The 24447-nt window shown below is 38.2% G+C and overlaps 2 protein-coding genes across 2 annotated transcripts; both read right to left on the reverse strand.

The window, feature by feature from the left end:
- Positions 1–4821: 4821 nt before the first annotated feature.
- LOC140931214 (ADP-ribosylation factor-like protein 5B) lies at positions 4822–14491 on the reverse strand. The gene is made up of 9 exons (XM_073380976.1): positions 14308–14491; positions 11869–11929; positions 10358–10412; positions 9319–9411; positions 8849–8932; positions 7591–7641; positions 6505–6579; positions 5869–5894; positions 4822–4945 (listed from the first exon to the last, which is right to left on the reverse strand). Exons 1-9 carry the CDS (start codon positions 14351–14353, stop codon positions 4900–4902), a joined length of 537 nt encoding a protein of 178 aa, XP_073237077.1. The 5' UTR covers positions 14354–14491; the 3' UTR covers positions 4822–4899.
- Positions 14492–17382: 2891 nt separating this feature from the next.
- LOC140932373 (carbonyl reductase [NADPH] 1-like) lies at positions 17383–23879 on the reverse strand. The gene is made up of 9 exons (XM_073381990.1): positions 23834–23879; positions 23280–23306; positions 22348–22526; positions 21928–22040; positions 20756–20878; positions 20327–20373; positions 19504–19598; positions 18977–19040; positions 17383–17621 (listed from the first exon to the last, which is right to left on the reverse strand). The coding sequence occupies exons 1-9, from the start codon at positions 23877–23879 to the stop codon at positions 17464–17466; spliced, it is 852 nt and encodes a 283-aa protein (XP_073238091.1). The 3' UTR covers positions 17383–17463.
- Between the last annotated feature and the right edge of the window lie 568 nt (positions 23880–24447).

The raw sequence follows: 24447 nt of genomic DNA on the forward strand, positions 1-24447 counted from the left end.
TTCTGGAGTGAAAAACATCACCCACGAGACAAGATAGTTATTAAAATGACCTGCTCGGAACCCGCTCAGTTTAGACTTAAAGGAAAAGAAAAATGAACACCTTTGCTTTACATGTAGGACTTCTTTCAGGTTAAAGTATTTGCTCCACGCTTGCTGAGCTTGCATCTAGTTTTAAAGTACTAGAAGTTGCTACATTTTTAGGAGTCATTTTATCCATTTGGCTGCTGGCCAGTATCTTCGGATTTCTTCGAGTTTCTCGCTTTTGATCTTGGCTAAAAGAAGCGACCATTTTAACAGGATCACCTACATTGCAGAATGCGCTAAAAATTAAAAAGTCTGTGCATCGTTCATTGAAGCTCAAGAGGTGTTAACGGTTGACATCTGTCAAGCAGTATAGAGTAGGATTTTAAATGGCTTCCCAAAAGCTTGAAAACACTATTTCATATTTTTAAAAAGGTACCTTTTCGCACTTTTAACAACATCACTTCCAACAGCAAAAAAGCCGGGTTCCATTTTGGCACATTTGAGAACATCGCTTCCAACTGCAAAAAAGGTACCTTTTTGCGCCTTTTATGAGATCGCTTGAAATTGTCAAAAAGGTACGAGAAACTCTAACGCGCTGTAAATCATCGTTTGGTAAAGTGAGAAACGGACGAAGAGTGGACAATATTGACATCAAAATATCATTCACTCGAAAACTGAAAATACCTGACTTCTTTTTCCAAAAAAGGTACCTTTTCTTAACTTTTAACCTAAACCACAAGCACAGACAAAAAAGGTAACAATTTTGCATATTGTTCCACGGAAAATGAATGCAGAAACTTAGTTTTTCTGCTGGTTTTAACTACTAAGCAGAGTTGAACTTTTTGTTAAAAAGTACAATTGCCGGAAACTTTTTCTGATTCAGGACGCTGGCGAAACGACTCGTAGGCGAATCGAAACGACCGTAAACCACGTTCATATGTGGTGAGCCAGCCTGGTTAGCCAGGCTAGCCAGCTTGACCTGGCTGGCTCAGCTCATCCACTCACTCACTCGTCGCGTGGAAACTTTTGGTGGCGTCCCGAAATGTCTTAGGCTACAACCATCTACAACATGAAAAAAAGCAAAAAACGTCATTTAAAAAGTGCATTTGTGTTTTTTCAAATATATAGCCATCATTTGAAATGGCTCAATTGGTAAAATGCAGGCGAAATTTATTGAGGCTAAATTTCTAAGGACGCATTCAAGGTTTAAAAAGAGAAAGAAAAATTTGTCGTCGACTATTTACGTCTTCTATAAAACGTCACGTTTAGAGTTGTTGCTTGTTTTAACACCGTGTACAAAATTCTGTTGGAAAGTAAAGGGAACACTAACCTGACATAAGGCCCAATTTTAGCGGTTCTCATACATTCTCTTGCAACGGCTACCGCTAAAAGCTGGTTATTTACAAAGCGAATCGAAAATTGAGCATGATCTCAGGTTTAATAAGAGAACACAACTCTTTGGTTCGTTCCAGCGGAAATTTCCGGGAGCAACGGAACATCTGGAAAGGTAGTCCTGTTTTTCCGGACGGAATATTCCAAACGGAAGTTCATTTTCTATTTCTTCAAACCATCTTCGATACCATTGGTGTGTATTGGACTGGACAACGCTCCTAGCCTGCGTAGCAGGCGCTTGGAAGTAGTGGGCGCAAGGAAGAACGAGCGCGCGAGACGTGTCTCCCTCTTGCGCGCCTTTTCTTTCTTGAGGCCTGCTACGCAGGCTACCGACCTCCTTGGCAGGCTACAACCCTCCCTTCGCGATCGGTTTTCGGTAAATGGAACTGATTTGTACAAATGGTAACCGCGATTCCGGGACGACATTTACCAGTCCTGGATTTTGCGTACCAGTAACCCAAACCGTGGACTGACCGGTTTGCCCATGTAAATAGTAAACAACCGTTGTTTTCGTTACATCTGTTGGACCTATTACTTTTTTGTCGTCCTTCACCATCGCCGTAGTTGCCATAGAGCCTCTTCACATGAGCACGGTTGACCGGAATGGCCCGGTTTCCGAGATCTCGCCGTTACCTCTAAGGCTTTGTAAGACGTTCGATGCGTTCATATGAGAGAGCAGGCTGGCTCGGTTCTTGAGACCTTGGTTTTTTCCAACCGAGATCTCGGTAAGCGGGCTGGAAATTTTGCCATATGAACACTTCAGACAAGTTACCGAGATGAAAGCAGGATGAGTTCTGGCGGTCCGGATGTCATCGTCTTGCATTGCCTGCTGTATTTTCCGCATCACAAGCATCCCATTTAACTGCAGTGATGCAGCTTTAAGAGTTAATTTCCGAAGCTGTGATAGGCGCAAAAGTTAAGATTTTTTGTGTTTTGCCATATTTGCTTTGTTTCTCGAATTTGGCACCAGAACTCGTCCCCAGGATCTTTGGCCTTTTCTCTTTAGGAAACAAAGGTGAAATTCGTCCCGGTAACCGGGTCAGCCTGGTCAACCAGGCTCATGTGAAGAGGCCCTTAACCCTTTAAACCCTAAGATCAAAATTTGAATTCTCATTTGTTGCCCCTATTCATTCCCTGCAGAAGTAGTGGAGAGAAGTTGATAAAATATCAAGCAAAGTCCTCGTGTGTGATCATGTCCGTAATTCTCATGACCACTCTGTTTTACAAACCTCTGATATTACAAGGAGAAATTTGATGCTGATCATTCTTAAGGATTGAAGGGTTAAGCCCCGTAACCAGCCCAGCAATAACAATATGCAAGTATTAGTCAACATTTTCAACAAGTCCACAAGTTTATTTACAATGCCGATTTCATTTTCTGAGATTATTTAATTAAGCTGCTAATCTTTGATCAAGGTAGTGATCGTAAACTTAGAATTGAGTCAACCATTCCTTGCGTGTGAGTAACTTAAGATAAATAAACGAAGGCTGCTTTAAGAGTAACCCTTTCATAACGACAAGAAGACAAAATAAAGAAAAAAAAAACCTATTGCCATTTAGCAAAACAACAAACAGAGAAACATAAACAGTGCTGATCACTCTTGAACAAACAACGCTACAAGCAATTTCAATAAAGGTTATCAATTAGAAACTATCTAAGATTACATTTTTCCGATTAAAATAGCTATTTTTTTGTTTTTAAGTGAAAAGAAAAAACTAAAAGAAACCAAAAAGCTCGCGAGACCCATAGCCGTTTGAAACGTCACTGGAAGAAAGCTTGAATGAAAACCCTAGATTCAAGAAGCATCGTTTTGAAAAGAAACCAGGAAAACAAGGCCTAATTTCTGAAAAAAGTCATCCTTAATCAAGTCTTTTTGCCACTGCTTCTAGAACGTTTCACGCAACTAAAGAGTTGCACAGAGAAGCCTTCTATGAAAAAAGAGGGATAAAATTGCAGCTATATACTGTTTTACTTTAACTGGGTCACATGTTTTCCAGATGGGTAAATTACTCGTTTGCTAGGTTTTCCGCGGTTTGATCCACAGACCCAAGAGATAAAAATGTACAATTTATTTATTTTAACTATCTAGTCATTATCTCAGATTTGTTTCATTGTGGATCACGTGACAATACTGGCGGGACTGCTCTACTCTGAAACTGGGCACTCACATTTAGCACATCTCCCATGATACACATTGTACGCCCCTGCCCTCCCCTTCCCCCCAAAAATGCATAAGCATTGTGTTCAATTTCGCTTGGGATAACTGCAACACCCAGGAGAAATTACAGTGAAACTGAGAAAACCGTGAACACAAGAAATACTTCTAGAATGTTATTGTGTTGCGAGAAACTAAACGGCAAGCCAGAACGTTAATTTGTTTGGGGTTTTGTGGCCAGTTCACGTGTCCTGATCTTTGCCGTGATTGGTTGCGGCACAATCAACATTCCTGAAATATTTCTAGTGTTCACGGTTTTGCCGGTTTGACTGTAACAGCAAAGATGACGCCAGAATCTTTTTTTTTGGGGGGGGGGGGGGGGGGGCGGGGAGGATGGGGGCAACAAGGTGTATTATGGGAGTTGTACAAATGTTTAATAATTATTTCTGTATGCATGCACTCTTTCATATCCGACAAGACAGAGGATCAAGTCTGCAGGTGTCACGTTATGTACAATGGGCAGTTATCTTGAGCAGTTTAGAAGCTGTAATCAAATTGTGAAGAGTGAAATCAGGAAATAAATACGCATAGCAATTTTCACAAAACACAAGTGAAATTATTTCCTAATTTCTTAAGTATACCATTTGATTCCCTATTAATATCATGGGTGGCAAATTATGCTCACAACCGTGATTTGCTTAAACCCCACGCACTGAAAAGTTTAAAGCAAACATTTCAAAGTTCACAATTCTATGAATTCTGTGTCCAAAAAATACTTGTTAGAGTCTTTTCTGCTCTTTTGTGTGTCTAGGTTTTTTGTTGCATCTTTTAAAGCCCTAACATCCTCATTTGCAATATTGTTAAACCTGGTCACCATCCAGACACTGAAGTATACAGAACGTTGCCATAGCAATTTTGTGATTATAAATCAAGCTGTAATTTTGGGCAAAAACTAAGGAGAAATTTGTCACCCATAACATTACAGTAGTGAAAGGCTGAAAATTACTTTATTAACTATGATCTTTTAGTACTAAACTTTTGTCTTAAGTATAAAATGCATAACCAATAATGAGAAAGGCTTGAGTTAAAGGAATTGAGACAAAAAGAATTTTGTCTTTTCGTCTCTCCATTTACTGTTCATTTAAATTACATAAATATTTCTCTTAAATTTCTAGCTAAATCCCAACAAAAGAGTAGATTGGTTATGCAGTGGAGAAAGAAATGAAAAGGATTTCGTATTGTACATATATAATTTTTTATAAAATGTAACCTTTATTCAGTATAAAATAATTTGGAACATTTGCTTAAATATAGACTAAGTCCAAATTCACTTCCTAATATGATTTGTAATCCATTCCAGTCCCTGATACAACCTGAAATAAGAGAAAAAATTATGCATTTATCAAATTAATTAAAATGCCTGCTGCACTTATAAATGTGTTAACTGTAATTACTGCATTGAACTTTATGAAAAAAATCTGGTGTCCTTTCAAACAACATGATAATGACTTGCTGGAGAATGTGTTTTTCTTGATTATTGTATTTAACAAGGCTGTGCTGTAACAAAAATTGTAGAAGCCCATAGCTTTAAGGCTGCTTTTCACTAGTGATGGAGTCAGAGTCGGAATCGCAAGACAAGTTGAGTCGTAAGAGCACTTATGACCTGGTGAAAATCAAAAATTGGAGTTGTAAGGCTTTAGCACAGTCATGAGCGCGATGGAATGGGAGTCAGAAGAATCAGAACATTTCCATTTTCTTCGGACTCTGCTTGTGACTCTATCGTTTACAATCTAGTAAAAACCAGATTGTCGGAATCGGAAGCAGAAGTGGAAGGATAAACCAATACAATGCATGTTTGCCACTTTGTAATTGGTTCAGTTCTTTTGCTTGAACTGCTTCCGACTCTGACAACGCAGTTTTCACTTGATTGTAAACAACAGAGTTGTAACCAGAATCAGAACGCTGTTTTCACTAGATCATAAAGTTCTACATGTACGCTTCTGATTACGACTCTAACTCCGCCGCTAGTGAAAACCAGCCTTTAATCTATAATTTCTACGAAATTTCTTATTTGTTGTGCTGAGCATATGTGCTGATGGCAGAGCATTTTGGTGATTGAAGAATTTTTTTCTGTATTGACATACAGAAAATATTTTATACTGTTATGAACAAAGTAATATGTACATAATTTTTTTTCTGAATGAAAACAAGGCAATGCTGAGTCCTTTAAGACTTTAAGAGGTAAGTTTATAGATTGTCTTGATTTAAGAAACAACAATAAAACAAATTGACTTACCCCTCCCCTGTAAGTGCACAACAAGCCTGCAAGGAAAACCCAACATCATTAAATTAATATTAATAGTTAATTGGGGTCAAATTTTAATAGTATCACCATTTCTGCCTAGAACCCTGGAATGCTTCACTTAAATACAAGCATAAAACTTTTAAAAAAAATTCACACATCCAACAGACAAAATAAACAACAATACACACTAATAGAGAAAGATTTCAGAAAGTAATTTAAAATGAAAATGAGCGTTAAAAAGCACGACTTTGTGATAACAAAATACTGTCATCAACAAAGACTAAATTATGGCAAGATTGGTAGCAATATAGTAAAGAAAGTAAAAAGATAGTGTGAAATTACATTATTATTACATTAAAATAGACTAATAATTCTGTGGTAACAAAATTAATTAAGAATGTGCATAACTACTTGTAAGTGAAAAGTTGTGGGACAATGATAACTGTTTAAAGTCAGTCTTAGGAGCATCTCATAAATATGGCAGTCAATTTTTCCATGGTATTTCCTGAACAGGTTAATTTGCTCCTGAAAATACATTGGCTTTTGTTGGTGAATCTCTTTAACAATAAAAATTGACCAACAAATAACTGTTCAGTACACTGAAAGTCTGCATTCTTATTTTCATACCTGTATATGCCATCCATGATCTTTAATAGAAGTAAGATTTAATTGCTCTGATATCTCAGCTACACTCATAGAACCCTGAGGAAAATCAGTCCTTTGTTAGGTTCACACAACTCTTAAATTTAAAAGTGAAATCTGAGATGCGTAAACTTGTGGGATTAGAATAGGAGGAGAGGCGGTGGGCAGGAGGGCACTCATTCCCTCACCCCTCAGCTTAATAACTATCCCAGCCTCATTAAAATGATTGCTGTAGCTCACTTACAGAACATAATGCTTATGTTACAATTTATTATATAGACACGAGTGTTTTACTGGAAAATATGCCACTCGTAAAATTCATAAAAACTACATCCGGGACCCGAGTGGTTTATTTTCCATAATTTCACACGTGAGTTTATTGATGATGAAATTTCGGTAATTTCTCTTTATTGTTTTATCGATGTCTTTTGTCTATATAATAAAAAGAACATTACACGGCAGCTTGAAGATATGAATTTTATTTTCTTGTGGCAAAAAATAATATTTTACTCATTCGCTGTGCTCGTTTGTAAAATATTGTTTTGCCACTCAAAAATAAAATTTGTATCTTCGTGCCACCGTGTAATATCCTCTATGTAAAGTTCTTTTGTCATGTCAAAAACTATCATTGTTAAATCACAAAGCAACTTTAATCGGGCATTGGAAGGTAAATAACTTTATATATTGGGTGATGAATTACTCCTAATCTTGGAGTGAAATTTCAACATTAATTTGTAATTTCACATGTGAAATTACAAAATTGCCATGGCAACCTTCCATACGTCTCAGTGCCAACATGGCAACAAAGTTTCAAAATTTTATGACTGACAATGTCAGGGCATTAAAACATGCTTTGGAAAACCTAGACACAGGAAAGAGCACATTTAGAAGGATTCTAACAGGTATTTTGTCGAGACATTCTGAAAATTCTGAACTTAAGCCAAATTTAAGCTCTAAACTTTTGAGAGCATGGAGTTCTCCGATCATGATGATTTGGACACAACACTTGTGAAATTATTCTCTAATTTCACTCATCACTATTTGATTACACATACAAACAAAATAGCAAACCTTTATATCCTGTTTGTTGGCAAATATGAGCACTGCAGCTTGTCTTAAATCCTAAAGTAATGAATGGCATAAAAGAGTAATTTACAGGTCATAATTGAATCAGTCAACGTCTTGGAAAAAAGAATGCCTGTAGGTGAATCCTGGTTTACATTTTTTGCCTCATTAACATACCTGTATGCTCACCATTATCTGATAAAGCTAATAAAACAACATCTCTGAATACTGAAAGAGCATAACTACTTCAGCGATATATTTCAGCGATATTTTGAGCCTGATATACAGTCTGTACCCGATGGTTTCCTGGAAATTCTGTTTTGAAAACTCAAAATTTTACAAAAAATGTACATATATATGACTCATTAACTTTTTTGGCACCCAGCAATTTCAGTTTTTGATGGCTGATGTTCTCTTCAGTATTGCTTGCAGAGAGCTGAAAATTGAACAAATTCATCAATGTAATCAGCTCTTTTGACTTTTGATTTTAGTTTGTATATACGTGTGACCCTGGCTTCTTGGATGAGTCAAGTAGTATGCTAATGAGGAAAGATGTAACCAATAACATAAAAAAAGATTCGCCAACACTAGCCCCGGTTATAGTAAATAATAATGCACACACAACACATGAAAGGTCACAAATATCAAAATAATGTACAACATGTCACTGAAACTACCAAGACATGCGCATTTTCTGAGAACATATATGTACTTTATTTAAGAAAAACATTTAATTTTTCCTGGCCCAACATTTGCAGCGAATTACCCAAACTGTTTTGAGAATACACTGTACACAAAAAGGAACGGACAAATTTACATCTAGAACTCAAGACTACCAGTTAATTACATGTAGATTTACGTAATCTGTACGGAATTTTTGAGGCAAAAACCCAGACACCTCTCATGTGAAACCCCCTCAGCAATGGAGAAAGACGAGTGGCAGCTGTATTCAAAAGCTATAGGTCAGTTATTAAAACGAAGCCTGACTTTTGCCTCGGTTTAAGAAATCACTGGACCTCCAGATCTTTTTCTTAAGGGTTTTATTGAAGAAAATAAGTGCTTTTCCAGTCTATGCTTTATGATTAATTCAATTGTTCACAAAAAATGGTGTTTAGATAAAAGCGTTGGGCAAACTGAAAATGGCTTAGAATGCGGTTTTGTTAAACACAGGCTAAACTGTTTAAATAATTGGCCCAATGTGTTCAAGGAATAACTCTCTAGGATGGACAAAGAGAGTTAACTGTACAAAGAAAAGGCTTCTTACCTCATGATTCAACATGTTATAGAGTTCTGCTTTAGTTACAGGAAGTCTTTCTCTGTCTGTGCTATCTACAACTACTATTAAAAACTGAAAAGAAAAAGAGTAAAAGTTAGATTTGGAGGGAGCTTCTGGAGCGTCAAAGAAATACAGGTGTATTTTTTACAGTGTACACTGGTAAACTGCACAGAAATTACTTTGATATACTAGAAATAAAGTGGTTTGAAGCACTTTCATCAAAAAAATTCTTTTCAAGGAATTTTCAAGCACTTTTGAAATCTAAAATTTCAAGGGCTTCAAGGAATAGCATGAACCCTGTCTCCACTAATCTTGGCGATAATTATTTTTTACTTTACAAAATACATGTAGATGTAACTGTGGTAATTTCTTGTAGCCAACGATTTTGCAGAGTTGGGCAATTTGGCCCAACGTAATGATGTTAAATCTCATTTATGTGTATTCACGATCAAACATACTTCTGTGTTTGTGTAGTATGTATTCCACGCTGATCGTAAAGACTCTTGTCCTCCTATGTCCCACATTAAAAAGTGAATATTTTTCCATACTACCTACGATACAAAACCAAAGTATTGGAAAAGATTAAACTCCACTCTCAATCAGTCAGGGACAAATTAAATCACAAATGTCACAAACAAGAGAGAAAAAAGATGTTCAGTCCATGTAGGGAAAAATCATCAAGAAAAAGGGTTATGTGAATAAATACAATGATCACCAAAAGGGAAGATGCTTTGATGCTAATTATTATGATTTATTAATCATTCAAAGTATTTCTCCATTTCTGATTGGCTAAAAGCCCATGCATAATTCACCATAACCAGCTACTGTTGACCAAATTTGGAAGAACTTTGTGATTAATTGACTGATGACGTCAAAAGTGCAGCACAGTTGCAGGTTAATGCACCGTTAACAGAGAAGACCTGGGGACGAGGTTGAGTTGTTTTGGTTGTGAAAACAAAAGTGGCGGAACATTTTACTTGTTCCACAATGAACTATTGTCTAAAAACATAGCAAGAAAGACAACTCAATGGACAACATCTGCTATTTGGTGTATATTTGCAGACCTGAACAGTCCTTTATCTTCTTAACATCAACTACTGATGTGAACTTAACATCGACGAAGGTAAGCATGTTTTAGCTTGTTTTCAAAAGAGGAATTATTTTGAATGAATAATAAAGCAATTAATGAATTCGACTTTCGTAGGATATGAAGAATTATGCAGATCTCGGACAGGGTGTTATCCACCGAGGCTAAACATCTCCTTGATCTGTATAATTCTTCATATCCTACTCAGCCTCATTCATTAATTGCTAAACTATTATTATTAGCATTCTTGCCTCTATCAATTATTCTTTGAGGAAATGTATAAAGATCAGCCTGGAGAATTTGTTTGTAGAAATTGAGTTTAATGTTTTTTTTTTTTAGCTATTGGAAAACAACAACCAAAAAAAGCAGAAAAAGTACCATAAGCTGTTGAGCAGTTCAACTAATCTTACCTCTTCCACATTACTGCCTATCGTTGGTGATGTATGAACAACTTCACTCATTAAACTGCAACACAAAAAAATATTAACTACTGCACTTTGCAATATCTGTACAGTCATGTATATACACTGGTGTATAAACTCTGTATTTTTTTCTTTCTGGATACTGACAGACACTCTGTACACATAACAATATTCAAGTTTCAGGATGAATCAGTATGAACTCCACCCTGAAGAGGGTCAAAATTAGACTACGAGCAGTCTCTCTTTTTTCTGTAGTCCGTCGAGCAAATTAAAACGCGAGACACGCAAACGGCCACGCGCGAGACTGATGGCGCGAGATGGGAGAGGCACGAAAAAAGAGAGTCTCTCTTTTTCTTCTCGGGCTGCTGCCCTCGTTTCGTGCGTCTCACGGCTTCGCCGCTCGCACGCGTGCACTCCCCCTTACTAAACCGGAAGAAAAAGGGAGACTGCTCGCAGTCTAGGTCAAAATGGTAGTCACTGATTAGTCAAGAAGAACTAGCCTTACAAAAATACAAAACTCGACTGTAGCAAAAAAAGGATATTTAAAAACATAGCATCCCAGACTCATCATTCACCTTAGGGGAGATCTATGGTGATCTGCTGCATCTATCCCAGATGATAAAACAAAAAATGGTACACTTTGCTACCATGCGAAAATGGAAATTGGGCTGTCACTAAGTTTTTATATTATCAGGTACATACAATAGGCAGTTTGGGAATTTAAAAGCTAGAAAGTTATTTTGGTTCTTTTTTTTTCTCAGAAAGTAGCCGAGGTTTATGCTTAAATAGTGAAATCCCTGGTCCCTGCCCTGGCCCTTAATGACAGCCCTGGGAAAATATCATATCCTTTCTCATCCTGTAAAAACAAAAAGCTGCTTCCCAATAAAAACTACACGTTTACCCTTTCCTAGCATCATAGTGAGGAAAAGTGGAATTGGAGTACAGGACCTGAAAGTTGAGAAGGCTGATAGAGTGGTCTGTAAAGAACTACATGTAGTCTAAGGGGTCTTGGCTTAGGACAAAATAAATTATAATGATGATGATGATGATTTTTTTCATGATAATTATGTTACTGATCAACCAGAAAATTAGGGGATCGTTCAATTACTAGAAAACCCTTGAACAAGGGAGAAAGGCTGCTAAAGATTGTAGCTGCACTAATACATTGTACCACAGACAACTTTTCTATTCTTGAAGGGACACCAACATGGCGTCTCCATACAAAGCTTTATAAATTTGGGTATATCGTTTTTCCAAATATCTCGCAAATGAAATATCACACAGACCTGATGTTTGATGAGGCTTTTTGTATTTTATCTTCTTTTATTTTCCAGATTCTGGACATTCTGTATTGAATGGGTGCACTTTTATTTTTGATGGCGTGCAGTGAAAACAGAGAGTTTCACTAGAAAAAGATCACACACTGTACATGCACATATTTTATTGACCATAAAGCACACCTTCTACTAAGAAATAAATATGAAATTCTAAATACTCACAATTGATATAAAATTGTTGTCTTTCCAGCATTGTCTAACCCAACAATTATCACCTTGTGTTCTATTAAAGAGAATGAAGTACATAAATGACTATAATATTGATAGGTGTATCTGTGTTGTCACTATGATTTCAATTTGCTGGGAAAAATACAACAAACCCATATGAAATTTTCCTCAGGTGAAACCCTCTCAGCAATGAAGAATGATGAGAGGTGGCTGTTTTCAAAAGCTGTGTGTTTAAGGCATAAATATTCCCGGCCCCCCGGCTCTTAATGACAGCCCTGAGTGTATGAAATTTAGCAACTTTGAACACATTTAACCATTCTTCCTGAAACCAAAGAAACCTGGACAATTTAGGGATCACTTAAGGTTTCTGGGAAACTTCCCACCTACCGAGGGCACAAAATAATGGCCAGTCAATGGACAATGTCCGGCCAAAATGCCATCTTGGCCAGCCAAAAGCTCTACTCTCTGGTCACGTTGACTGTAAATCTTAGATTTCACGTTAGATCATGTTCACTGATTAAATTACACAAGGATTAGTTAACCTTTTTTCCAAGTTTTTGACAGGTCAAAAAATGAGATGACCGAGCAAAAATTTCTTTGGCTGGTCACCGTGTCCGGTCACTGTCCAAAAATTATTTTGACCCCTGCTACCCATCCCCTAAGCCAACATTAAACACTTACTTCTAACTAAGGGTAAAATGTTGGCTTAGGGGAGGGGTAGGTGGACAGTTTCCCAGAAACCTAAACATGACCTCTAACAGGGTAACCACCTTTTCTGATCACACTTGAAAATGAAAAAACCAGCCAAAACTGAAGCATAACAGAAGTGCATGCCAGGGAACTCAAAATTGAAAAGAGTGGACACAGCTGTAAGAACATTCTGCCAGAGTTGTTTAAATAGTCCAAACAAGTAATTCCTAAAATAATATGCAACTATACCTTATTCGTATAATTTTGCAGGTACTTCATTTCACCATTTTGGCAGACAGTATTTCGCAGGGTTTTATTTTTGCAATTTAAATAGGAAAATATGAGAAAAGGGATTTAAATTTCCTGAGGATTTTAAATTGAAGGTCTTTTATTTTGTGATTTGTTTACAATCACCAAAATTGTGAAATATTTGAAGACCCACAAAATTAAGAACCAATAAGATAGCCTGTGTACAGCCACGCCTTCCCCCCAGAAAAAAATCAGAGAAGCCCTTTCTCCACTTTTTTTCTGAGGGAAAAAATATAGCCACAATACCACCAGATTTCTCCTAAAAGTTTTTTTAAAGACACAGATGTTTTTCCAAACTGTAGGTATCTAACTTATGTACAAACTCAACAAGAGCATAAAACTTAATGTGTAAATAAAATATTGAACTTTGGCATCAACATAAGTAGTACTCGAATTTTTTGCTTCTGTATCTGCACGTGACATCTGAATTTAGGTTCATACATATGTTTACGCCTGTGTTACAAGTGGGGATTGGTCTTTAAAGCTGTGCTGTTAAACAGCTTTAACATTCAAATTCAAAAGTGTGAGCACAGTTAGAGTAAAATGAAGAAAAGTGACTTTATTGAGAGACAACTCTGACCACACGGATGAAAATCCCCCCCTCGCCCCTCCCCCCCCCCCAAAAAGACAAAACAATACTTACACTCATACAGACAACAAAAAAACATACACACCAAAGGGGCTTAGGTTTATTATAACTATTAGAATCTTTAATTTCCCGCTGACCATCTTAAAGATCAAGTAGTGCCTCCTGTGGAAATGTTTGTTCCAACTGGACCCGTAATACAACCCAAATAAAACAATAATTATTTGTGTAAATTATTTTATATTTGCGAGAGCACTTATGTAACCTGCCGTGATTGTGACTAATTTCTTCCTATTATTAAGTATTCTGTTGACCCTTTTCACGTACATAATATGAAAGATAAAATGGATTCAGGATTCACTCCTCTCGTTCCATAGATATACTCTGCTCAAGATGGTATGACGAGAAAATTTGGCGAGCTACCAGTACAGTATATCGTATGTCCAATGATTACATCTTTTTGGTCAATTTTTTTTTTCGTCAGACATGAATAAAAAGAGAAAATGAGAAAAATTACTCAAAGTCAGAGCCTTTATCATTTTTAAATATTACTGGGAACATGCCACTACTCAATATAATCAAAATTTGATTCATCCAATTTTGATAATCATACAATTCAAGATCGTTTCTTTTCGGGATCAATGCCCATAAAGAGTACCGACATAAATTCTGTAGTTCAACTCTGTCATTCGTTTCAAAGACGTCTCAAGACCCATCTTATTAAACTAAACTTTCCAAAGAACATCGGTAAAAGATAACAGTTACAGACAAAAGTTAAAATTGAGAAGAACATCATTCGTATGCATGTACAACACGCACCAAAAGGATAACTTAAGCTTATGTCTTACCTTCGTTACTAAACCAGCTAAACAATTTCGCAAACAGCAATCCCATCTCATGACCATATAAAAATTGTCAGATGAATAAATAAGCAAAACAGGAGGAACTGTTGATCTTCACGAGAGATTTTTCCTAACAACCCACTAACACTTCCGAATCGTCCGATATCTTGGAAAAGATTTACGTTACGACGCATGCTCAATAAGGTTACAGGAACGTGACGTCACTAAGAGCCTTGAGTTCCGGTTGTGCCGGAAGTCAAGTGAGACTAGATTTGACTAGAATTAACAAAAATCGAAGTTTTCTCTTGTCGTTACCAAAACCACAAAAAGATAAAAAAAAAACTGTGAAAAACAATGCTCTTAAAATCTAAACATGTAGTGATCTCAATACTGGCAAGTAAAGAAAACTTTTCTTTCCTCGATTTTGTTTATCGTACGGTACTACGATAAAGGCTAAAGATAGATTCACACTTCCCGTAACTCTTGGCTAAATTGTTTGACCTCTTTCACACATGAGTAGGTTTACTATGAGGCACATTGAAACAGACTATTTCCTACTTATTACTTGATATCGAAAAACCGCGGAAGCTGGAGGCGTACTCTCCCGGAAAATCCGGGAGACTCCCGATTTTGAACCGTTTCTCCCTCTCTCCAGATTAGAGTCTGAAATCTCCTGGATAGTTGCGATGTTTGCTATTTCTTGTAGATTCGACTTTCTGTCGATGAAATTTAAATTTTTTTGCGTTGTTTGAGCTATTTAACTTTTAACATTGAACGTTTCCTCAGAAACCTTAGTATGCCATTGTAAGCAATAATGTGATTGGTGGGAAGTAAACTAGTCAGGGACAAATGTTACAATTCCAACATCTTTTTCGCATGATTTTTTGCAGAAATGACGTCATGTTTCGTGCATTATGACGTCGGGGGTTGACAGCCCTGCGTAAGCGATGAGCTATGTGGTTGATACAAATTGCGGAAGTGCAAGTATCCATTTTTACTTAGTGGCCTGCGCGGAGCCGTCAGACGTCTTCTATTTCCTTTGAGTCGAGCGGGAAAGAGGCGTGAATTTTAAAAATGTCTAAATGAAGCGAGGGAAACAGGAAATGATACAGCCTGTGCGGTTTGCCTTGTGACTCCTCGTTCTACGTTATTTTTCACAGTACTTCGGAAGGAACAGGAGGAATCCTAGCCTTAGAATACAGCCGCCATCGGCATCGCTCAATGACGGTGGGAAGTTGCGACGGAACAGATCAAACATGGGAGGTGGTTGTATTCGCAGGCTACAAGGAATCCTTGCGGTGTGCTTTATTTATTTTATTTCATTGTATAGTATTGTATTGCATTTTAAGTATTTCATTTTATTACATTTCCTGTAATTATATTTTAAGGTCCGAACAAACTGATCTTCGTCTTGGTCTGTTGCTCTCGCTGTATTTCTTCCGAAACGGAGATCTAGGGTACACTTGGGAAGTGTGTCCTAAAGAAGACAGTGTGTAGTGAAGCACTGTCCTTAACTTAACTGGCGTAAATAGCTAGGGGTGTAGCTCGAAATGTTTCCGCAGGTACGAATAGTTTTCCAATTCAACCCTACCTCGTCCCCCAAATCGTTTTAACGGGGTTGTCTTGATTGTTTACAGGTCGTTTCGCTGCAAAATGAAGTCGATTCGCTGGAAAGTCGTTTCGCTGCATCATGTCCGGATGGTGCTGCAATTGACTTTTTGTATAACACCCTTTCAAAGACACTTAGAATTAACTAGCAAACGGATAATACTAACGAGTTAATTGCCATTTCGCTGAGTCAATCATCGGAAATTAAATTTTTCGGCCCTTTTTAGCTGATTTTTGGGCGGCCATTTGTTTTCGTTGCGATACAGTTGTGGGCTAATGATCTCGGATTTTTCTTTGGTTTAAGTGTTTTTTGTTGTTATAGGTAGATAAGGTCAACATAAATTCAAGATCTGAAGAGACTTAACTTTTATTTGGAAGGGTACTGATAGGGCTAGTGATTAATTGACGTCTTAAGAAATGTTTTGTTCCCGTTTTACATTTCATGTTCCCTGGCCTGTTTTAGTAATACCCCAAATTTTCTGCAACAAAGTTTACGGGAAATGAAGAGAAATTTCAAGGGAAATGTTTAAATACTCAATTCCAAAGTGCTCAAAGTCAAGACATAACTCAGGTGCCCTGCGCAACGTAACTAGTAATAGGAGAACAGATTTTCTTTGAAGTTAAGGGTACGGTAATTAGGAAGAGAGTATTGTCTTCTGAATATCAAATTACATTCACTTTCATTGCCTTAGACTGTTCACAGTCCTCTATTTTTCCGCAAGATCGTCAAGATCGAGCGCTTTGTGTTACGGGCGACCATCTTACGGTAAGACGCGGTATATCTAAACGATCTCACGAAAAAATAGGGGGACTGTGAACAGTCTATCATTTCTTCAGCTGATAGACTAGAGAGGGTTGGGTATGGAGTTGTGGCACAACTTCCACAACCAGGGAATAAGGCATACAATTAAGCTGTAGAAAATCTGTGACTCTTTGTTTCCTGAGAGGGCTAATACCGAGCTGCAGTCTTATTTTACTCACACACACAAATTCTAAAGAAATTTGCATTACCACGAGGACCACAAGAACTAAAACGTCCATGACAAGAGGAGTACGAGAAGCAAAAGATCACCGTGATCACAAGGACCACAAGACCTCAGTGACAATGACAACCACGATAACGACGACTAAGGAAAGACGAAGACCACAAGGACTACGACGGCTGCAAGGACCACATCGGCTACAAGTATCACGACAACAAAGACCACAACTACAATGAGGACCACTAGCACTAAAACGGCTTTGACGATTAAAACGATGGTGCCGCTAACGATCACACTACAAAAACGCTCATGACAAAACCGAAATGGCCAGAAGGACCACAACAACCTTGTAGACCGCAAGGACCACGATGGCCCAGGACTACGACAACCACGATGACCACAAGGACCAAGAAGATCACGTTGACCACGTGAACAGGCAGATCGTTCGCTACAAGGCAAAAAAGAACACGTAAACAATGTAAATGTAATGGCGTTTTATTGATAATTTTGCTTCTATCTGCGGCGATTACTGGGCGATTTTGGAGGCGTTTAATCGAGTAAATACGGTAACTCAGCGACCTTCTTGTATTGAGTCTTTGTCAGTAGCAATCGCATGTGAACGAAAAGACATTGTTTCCCATTCAAGTATCACTTTATCCTTCAGAAATTCTCCTTGTGGTTTGCCAGCATTTATTGGAAGCATTGCAACATAAACTGGTGTCTCTGCGCCTGAAGAAACAAACAAAACAAAAATTGTAATTTTACTTCCTTTTCAAGCAACGTTGTACAAACACCACAGATTGTTGCCACGGCTGATTGACATGGGCCCGTTTCTCGAAAGGCCTGGTAACTTTTCGGGCCCGAAGGAAAATTTTCATCAAAATCAAAACCTATTGAATAGTGGCACAGTTCCTAGGTCACAAACAAGCCAGTTTTACTTCATCGTTAATTCATAGTTTCACTGAATCCTTTTCAAAACTATAGAAACTTTGATGTTGAATGCAAACAAAGTAAAGCAGGCCCGAAAGATTACCGTGGGACTTTCGAGAAACGGGCCCATGCAGTTTTCCAAATTTCCTGACTTTTCCTTGATAAAATTGCATTTCCCTGGCAAAATAAATAAAAACTGTAAGATGCAGTAAGCGGCTTTTAGCCTCCTCTTAATTCCAATTTCTTTCATATTTCTGTCCTTGGAAGTGACTGCTCTGCGCAACCTTAACCGTTTAAAAAAGACAATCTTAACCTTTTAAGATCCCCGAGTGACCAACATCAAATTTCTCATAACCTCAATGCTTCATTAAGAGGAAACCTTATGAGAGCAAATGAAATGATCATTTGTTTAAGGCAATGTATCGAGATGAGTCTGTAGAATGTATACGTGGAAATTGGAAATTTCAAAACGGTTAAGAGATCACCTGCAGTGACCTGAAATGCTTCTTCCAGCCTTTAATGGCATTTAACATCAGTGGTGTTTTAATTGAACTACAATTCCATAACAAAAACAAGCTTAGCACCTCCGCAGCTTATTTCAGTATGAGGCCTGAGGGATTTCACATTTACGAGAGTTTTCACGACAAGACAGCTAGGATGTTATGCAGCTATATAGGAATTGAGCTCACTAAGAAGGGCTTAGAGAGTTGAAAACAAATCAAAAGGAGTTTATCTCACAAGATTTTTCTCAGTACTTTGGCGATCGAGTGTCGACCGAGGGGTGCAAAAATTACACAAGTTCCTCCTCTCTCAAGGAAAGCCACTGTCAAGTCTTCTTTAGCGCACATCTCACTATGACAGACACCTCTCTAAATTTGATCACTACTATTCTTCATTCATTTTCTTTGACTCTCTATAAAGGGAATACCTCTCTATTTAACAGGCCGTAGAGTTGGTCCCTGACATTCATAATCAAGTCATTTTCTTTGACTCTCAATAATGCCATCAGACCCCCACCACCTACCAAAATAAAAGCTAAGTGCTGATATCAGTTGCAGAGAAGGGCTCCTATACAACACAGGTAATCAACATGAGACCAGCTTTTACACATCAGTTCACTCTTATCTAAAATGGTATGCCAATAGTCTACAAACCTTCATCTGGTGACTTTGCTGCTCTCGGCCCAGCCATGTCTGTTCGTACCCAGCCAGGATCACACTGAAAAGTGGAGTTTTGTTAAGATCTAAATAAAATTATGACAGCTTTCAATTGTAGCCACATTAATTTGTCCTGATAGCATGGGTAATAAAAAACAACAACTAATAACAACCTGATTACAAATTTCCTCAAAATCCCACACCACAAAAATCACTGAGTGCTGATTTTTTCCATACCATGGGATTACATTCCCAGACTCTAAGAACTGAGGACTGAATAATAGTCCAAAGTAAAAGTACCGCTAAAGAAAAGATCAATTAAGGCTTCATTTGAAAGGGAATTTGCAATACCACAGGATTTTGTCCACAGACTCTTAAGTTAAATTTACGACATACAAAATAGAATGAATCATGTGAAATTGTTGCCAAGAGGTTTTACTTACTTAACAGGCCAATAAAAGGACGTCAATAGGCATATTCATGTACAGATAACTTGTCAGTTTTATACTTAGTTGTATACTTACAGTATTTATAAGGATGTCGTCTCTAGGATCTTCTGTTATAGTTCTTGCAAGGATCTTAGTAAGAGCTATAACTCCAATATGTGACGTTCCATATGCTGTGAAGGCAAAACAAAACCAGTAAACAGGGCTGTCATCAGTGGCCAGCCACTGAGTGAAATAAGCTTGCTACTCTAAGTTTAGCCAGGCTGCGAGCAAGCTCTCCAGGGGGCTGGGCGGCAGGGCGGGAAAAGGAAGGAGAGCTTGCAACTACGTCTCTGCAATTTGAATTCCACCTCCAATTCCCCTGTGGCTCCCCGTCAACGGAAGAGTCAGATTTCCGCCAATAAGTGCCAAGTGGAAACAAGCGTGAATGTAAACAAAAGTTGAAAAACACAAGCTAAGGGTAATGACGTCATTACTAATGTCATCTTAGCCAATCAGCATTTCTTATCCCCTTTTTTGATACAGATATTCAAATTCCAAGCTCTCCTTCCTTTTCCTGCCCCTCCGCTACAGTGCCCCTGAGAGCTTGCTGGCCGGCTACTCTAAGTTTGAAAATCGAACAACAAATATGGGAGGATCTGTGGGTTAAATGACTGGCTACTCTCCGTGAGAAACAAGCTCCTTAAAACCTTAATGACAGCCCTCAGAACAGTTACTTTCTTTAAAGACAATCTAGTAACACACTCACCTGTGAAAGATAATGTCTAAATGCAAATGAAGATGTCAACATAATTTTTTCATTTCTACTTCTTTTTAAGGAAATCTGATCATGAGCTTTTCCAATCATTTCAATGACATATAAACCATGAATAAGCTAACATACAGGGATCAGCTTTCTCACCAGTGTTTGCCCATCCTTTCTGTGAATGGACTCCATTTTTAACATCTCTGAGAATAACATAAACATTCAAAGACACTTAGCAGGAATTTAAACTTAAAGAAAATTTTATGAAATTAAGGAGGAGTTTTTCAATTACACTGTGCTTGGGTATCCTGTACAACAAAGTCTCTCCAGGCATTTGTCATCAGTGCAACATCCGTTAAACAACGATTATTATGTAAATGATATTTGAGTTTTCTATTCAGTGTTTTAATCTTTTACCTCCTATCATATCCATCCTTAAATATCCTTACAGTGCATTTCATACTAGATATTCGCGCAATTAAATCCATTCAGTCATTGCACTGCATTCATCACAAATAACACGATATAAACTAAGAAAAAAGATGATTAAAACTGGAACCACAGTTTGAGTTCATATTTACATACTGCAAAAATTGATCCATCAACTTGACAAGGCCTTCTTCAGTTAACGATGGGGATGAAAATTTCTTTTGAAGCTCTTCTGATAGCTGAGATAAACCTCCTAAATGAGAGGAAATATTCACCAGCCTGAACACAACAAGTAAGAAATTAAAACAAATGCTGTTATTATTAATGTACAAAAACTGATCTACCCCCACAAACCCCACCAACCCTTGTCACGCCCATGTTAACATCCAGATACATCAAAAGAAAGTAAAGTGTAAGTCTCTTGGACGCAAGTCAACGTCTTACTTGTGTTGAAGCTCTCTGTTAATGGTAATAATTACTAATAATTACTAATACTAATAATTACTAATAGTTATAATTACTATTAATTGTTTACCCACAAAACACTTCCATGTAGGAGTTTTAAGAGCTTGAATGTTTAAATGTGTCCTTGCATTCTAGATCAAATAGGAATTGGAAGTGTTGGTTTTTAAGGAGAGGGGAAAACCAGAGTACCTGAAGATTAACCTCTTGGGGCAAGGATTAGAACCAACAACAAACTCAACCCACATAATAATGTCCACGCTAAGATTTGAATTTGTGCCACTTAGGTGGGATGGGAGGCAAATGCTCTCACCACTGCACCGCCCTTGCTTCCCTAAGTGGACATACAGCTATATACTTATGGCCACCTTATCCCATTGCTGTTGGAGAATCATTACTGTAAATGACCAGTTATAGTCATGGACACTACTTTCCCAGGGTTTTTTGCTTACGAGAGTTTCAACTTTACTATCAAATGGCAGATGAAATAAATATAAAATTTTTTTTGACTACTTTGGCTAGGGTGGAATTACATTTCATGCACTTTTGAAAAAGAACATGCAAAGGATAGCCTACACTGGGAACCAGCGGATTGCCGATTGAGTGCAGGGGAGATCTTTCAGGGTCTACTGTAAGTCAAATGTTTTTGCCCAAAGACCGAAGCTACAAGCGGCGAAAACAGAAACCGCACACAAAAAGTCTCTGGCAGGCAGGGTATATAAGGGTAGCCCAAGTACTATGGTCTCATTGAGCCTTACCTATGGGGTATGGTTCTGGTTAGAAAACATGACTCCACAGTTAAAAGGAACCACATCAATGGTACTGGGGCAACTATGGGAATATCATTGGTTAATCATGATCCTAACCTTGCATGTGGTTTCAAGATTGGTAGCATTGCCTTACACATGTTAAGAGTGCCATGAAAATTAGTGCGGAGAGTAACTTCTGCTTGCTCTGCAAAGGGTGCTGTTGATGCCCTCTAAAATTACAAAGTCATAATTTCATGACAATATATTATTAACAAGAAACTGTAATGACTGACAGATGATAGAATGACAGAGTATTGTTTTAGTTAGCTAGAGACTGAAAACTCTTTCTTTTAATATATGGTTCCTGCCATTTTCCATTCATTTTCCTTAGCTTTCTTTAAGTTAAGACAGACACTTTGTACCAGTGCCAACAATGTCTGCCTTGCATTACTTCAAGATTTGATGTTGAAATTCACAGTAATACTTATGACAGTTTGATTTTTAAAATTCAGTATTCAACAATTTTAAAGAACAAACCTTATATGCTATCCCAGCATTATTAACAAGAAGATCCAATCCACCATACTGATCTATAAGAAATTTTTTTATTTTCTCCATGCTTTCTTCTGATAGAATGTCCAGTGGATGAAATGTTGAAGTTAGCCCCTCACTACTCAGTTGCTTTACTGCCTCTTGTCCCCTTTGTTCATCTCTTGCTAGGAAGGTCACATTATTATTATTATTATTATTATTATTATTGTTGTTGTTTGTTAGATGCAAGCTGGAACCATGCTTACCAGTAGGTAAGGTAATTAGCAAGAAGGCACAATTAGCTGAAGACAAGTTTTTTTTTACAGCACAACTATAGGCCCTATTACTTGGCTACTGTAAATTCTCTATCAAGGCCCCCTCTTCAAAAAGCCCCCCTCCCCTTAAGCTTTATTCTTTAACAGTGACAGATCCAGACCTTCAGATAAGGAGGGGGGGGGGCGATCATCCAGACCCTGAGATAAGGGGGAGTGGGGGCCAGTCTCAAAATATTTTTTGGCCCTTTGGGCCTCAGTTTGGTATAAAAATAAGTGGTGGGGGGGGGGGGGGGGGGGGAGGCGCAGGGTGGCACTTCTGATTGGCCATGCCATGTGGGAAATTGCTTCAACCAGACAAAAGAACCACCCAGATATGGGTAGTGACACGTCATTACAATGGAATTTTTGTGTTCCTTTCTCAGATAGCATTTGGCAGGGAAACCAGTGGTGGATTGGCAAAATGTCGGCTCTTTGCTCAGGCTTTTGTCTCCCACGCAGCTATTTTGGTCCCATCACGCAATGTTCCGCCCCAAGGAAAGGGAAGGAGCGTTGCATAACGAAACAAAAACGGCTATGTGGGATTGAGACTAGCACAACACCAATCCAGTTTCATGTGTAACCTTAAAATAACCAATGAGAATAATTTGGTGCTACAGTACCTACCTGTCAGAATGACCGTTCCGGAGAATTCTTAGCCTGCGTAGCAAGCGTTTCTGTACGGTTTAGGAGAAAAGAACGAGGAACGAGAGTCAAAGACCGCGAGAAAAGTGGCGCAAGTAAAAGAGCGGGGAGGGGGTGGGGAAGAAAGGAAGGAAACGCTTGCAGACAAACCCCGGGATTTTGAAAACCACCCACTTGGTCTGTCACGCCTGAGTTCACGAACCGACATTTGATGCTGTCATCAAATGTCATAATTGACCAATAAAATGTTTGGCCTTCCGTGGAGCGGAAATGAACTTTAGAGGACGCGCTTCTGTAACTAAAATATTTTTTTTTTGTATTTTGGAGCGCTTGGACGGCGTTAATGGTGAAATCTCAATGAATCCGAACGATCAATGCAGGCTTTGTACATTTGTCTTCTTAATCCGTCTTAAAGGAGGGACCGCGAGGGTGAATGAAGTTTTAAAATTTTAGCTCTAAACCTCCAGAAAGTTGGATTTGAAGTGGTAAAATGTGACAAGCATTCAAGTCTAGATCAGCTAGACAGAACGGCTTACCGTTCTCGCCACGGCACAGACAACTAGAGTGCTCTTGTAAAAGCATCCTAGAACGAAGCTAACCCGGCAACTGAAAGTTCGCGTGGAGAACCAAGCAGAAATTTTGACTGAGTCACAATGCAGGTCTTCCTAGTTGATGTAGCTTCAGTTTAAGGTGCAATCCATTCTTCAAAATTTGTATCTGTAAATCACTAACCGACAGAATTTAACATCCCGCAAAAAAAAAAAAACACTAACGAGCTGGGCCCAGCATAGGAAACCAGCGCATTCCCTGACAAAAGAAAATCGCTTTTAGTTATTCAGATCCGGGAGACAAATAAATCGACCTGAAACCCTTATAAAGTCACAAGAAGAGCTTTGTGTTTCGAAAGAAGTTAAATAAAATGCTCCTGCATTGGAGGGAAAATCTTGCCGACCAGAATAAACAATAACCACAGAAAATTAATATGCGTGTCACGTACCAAACATGACCTCTCAGTATGAAACAAACCTTTGATCGACACATGTCAACATTGTTCGACTAGCCGAGCCAATCAGGCGCTGCGTTCGCTGGCGAACGCACGTTTTCAAAATCGAGGGGTTTGTCTGCAAGCGTTTCCTTCCTTCCCCTCCCC

The sequence above is a fragment of the Porites lutea genome, chromosome 3, assembly GCF_958299795.1.
Source record: "Porites lutea chromosome 3, jaPorLute2.1, whole genome shotgun sequence".
Taxonomy (NCBI): Eukaryota; Metazoa; Cnidaria; class Anthozoa; order Scleractinia; family Poritidae; genus Porites; species Porites lutea.

Excerpts from the sequence above, each read along its gene's own strand:
- LOC140932373 (XM_073381990.1), bottom strand. The coding sequence starts at position 23,879 with ATGCTTTTACAAGAGCACTCTAGTTGTCTGTGCCGTGGCGAGAACG. Across the intron at positions 22,527-23,279 it reads CGGAACGGTCATTCTGACAG|CAAGAGATGAACAAAGGGGA; the intron begins GTAGGTACTGTA and ends TGACCTTCCTAG. Across the intron at positions 22,041-22,347 it reads ATGCTGGGATAGCATATAAG|AGGGCATCAACAGCACCCTT; the intron begins GTTTGTTCTTTA and ends TTGTAATTTTAG.
- LOC140931214 (XM_073380976.1), bottom strand. The coding sequence starts at position 14,353 with ATGGGATTGCTGTTTGCGAAATTGTTTAGCTGGTTTAGTAACGAAG. Across the intron at positions 5,895-6,504 it reads ATCATGGATGGCATATACAG|GCTTGTTGTGCACTTACAGG; the intron begins GTATGAAAATAA and ends TTTTCCTTGCAG. Across the intron at positions 4,946-5,868 it reads TGTGCACTTACAGGGGAGGG|GTTGTATCAGGGACTGGAAT; the intron begins GTAAGTCAATTT and ends CTCTTATTTCAG.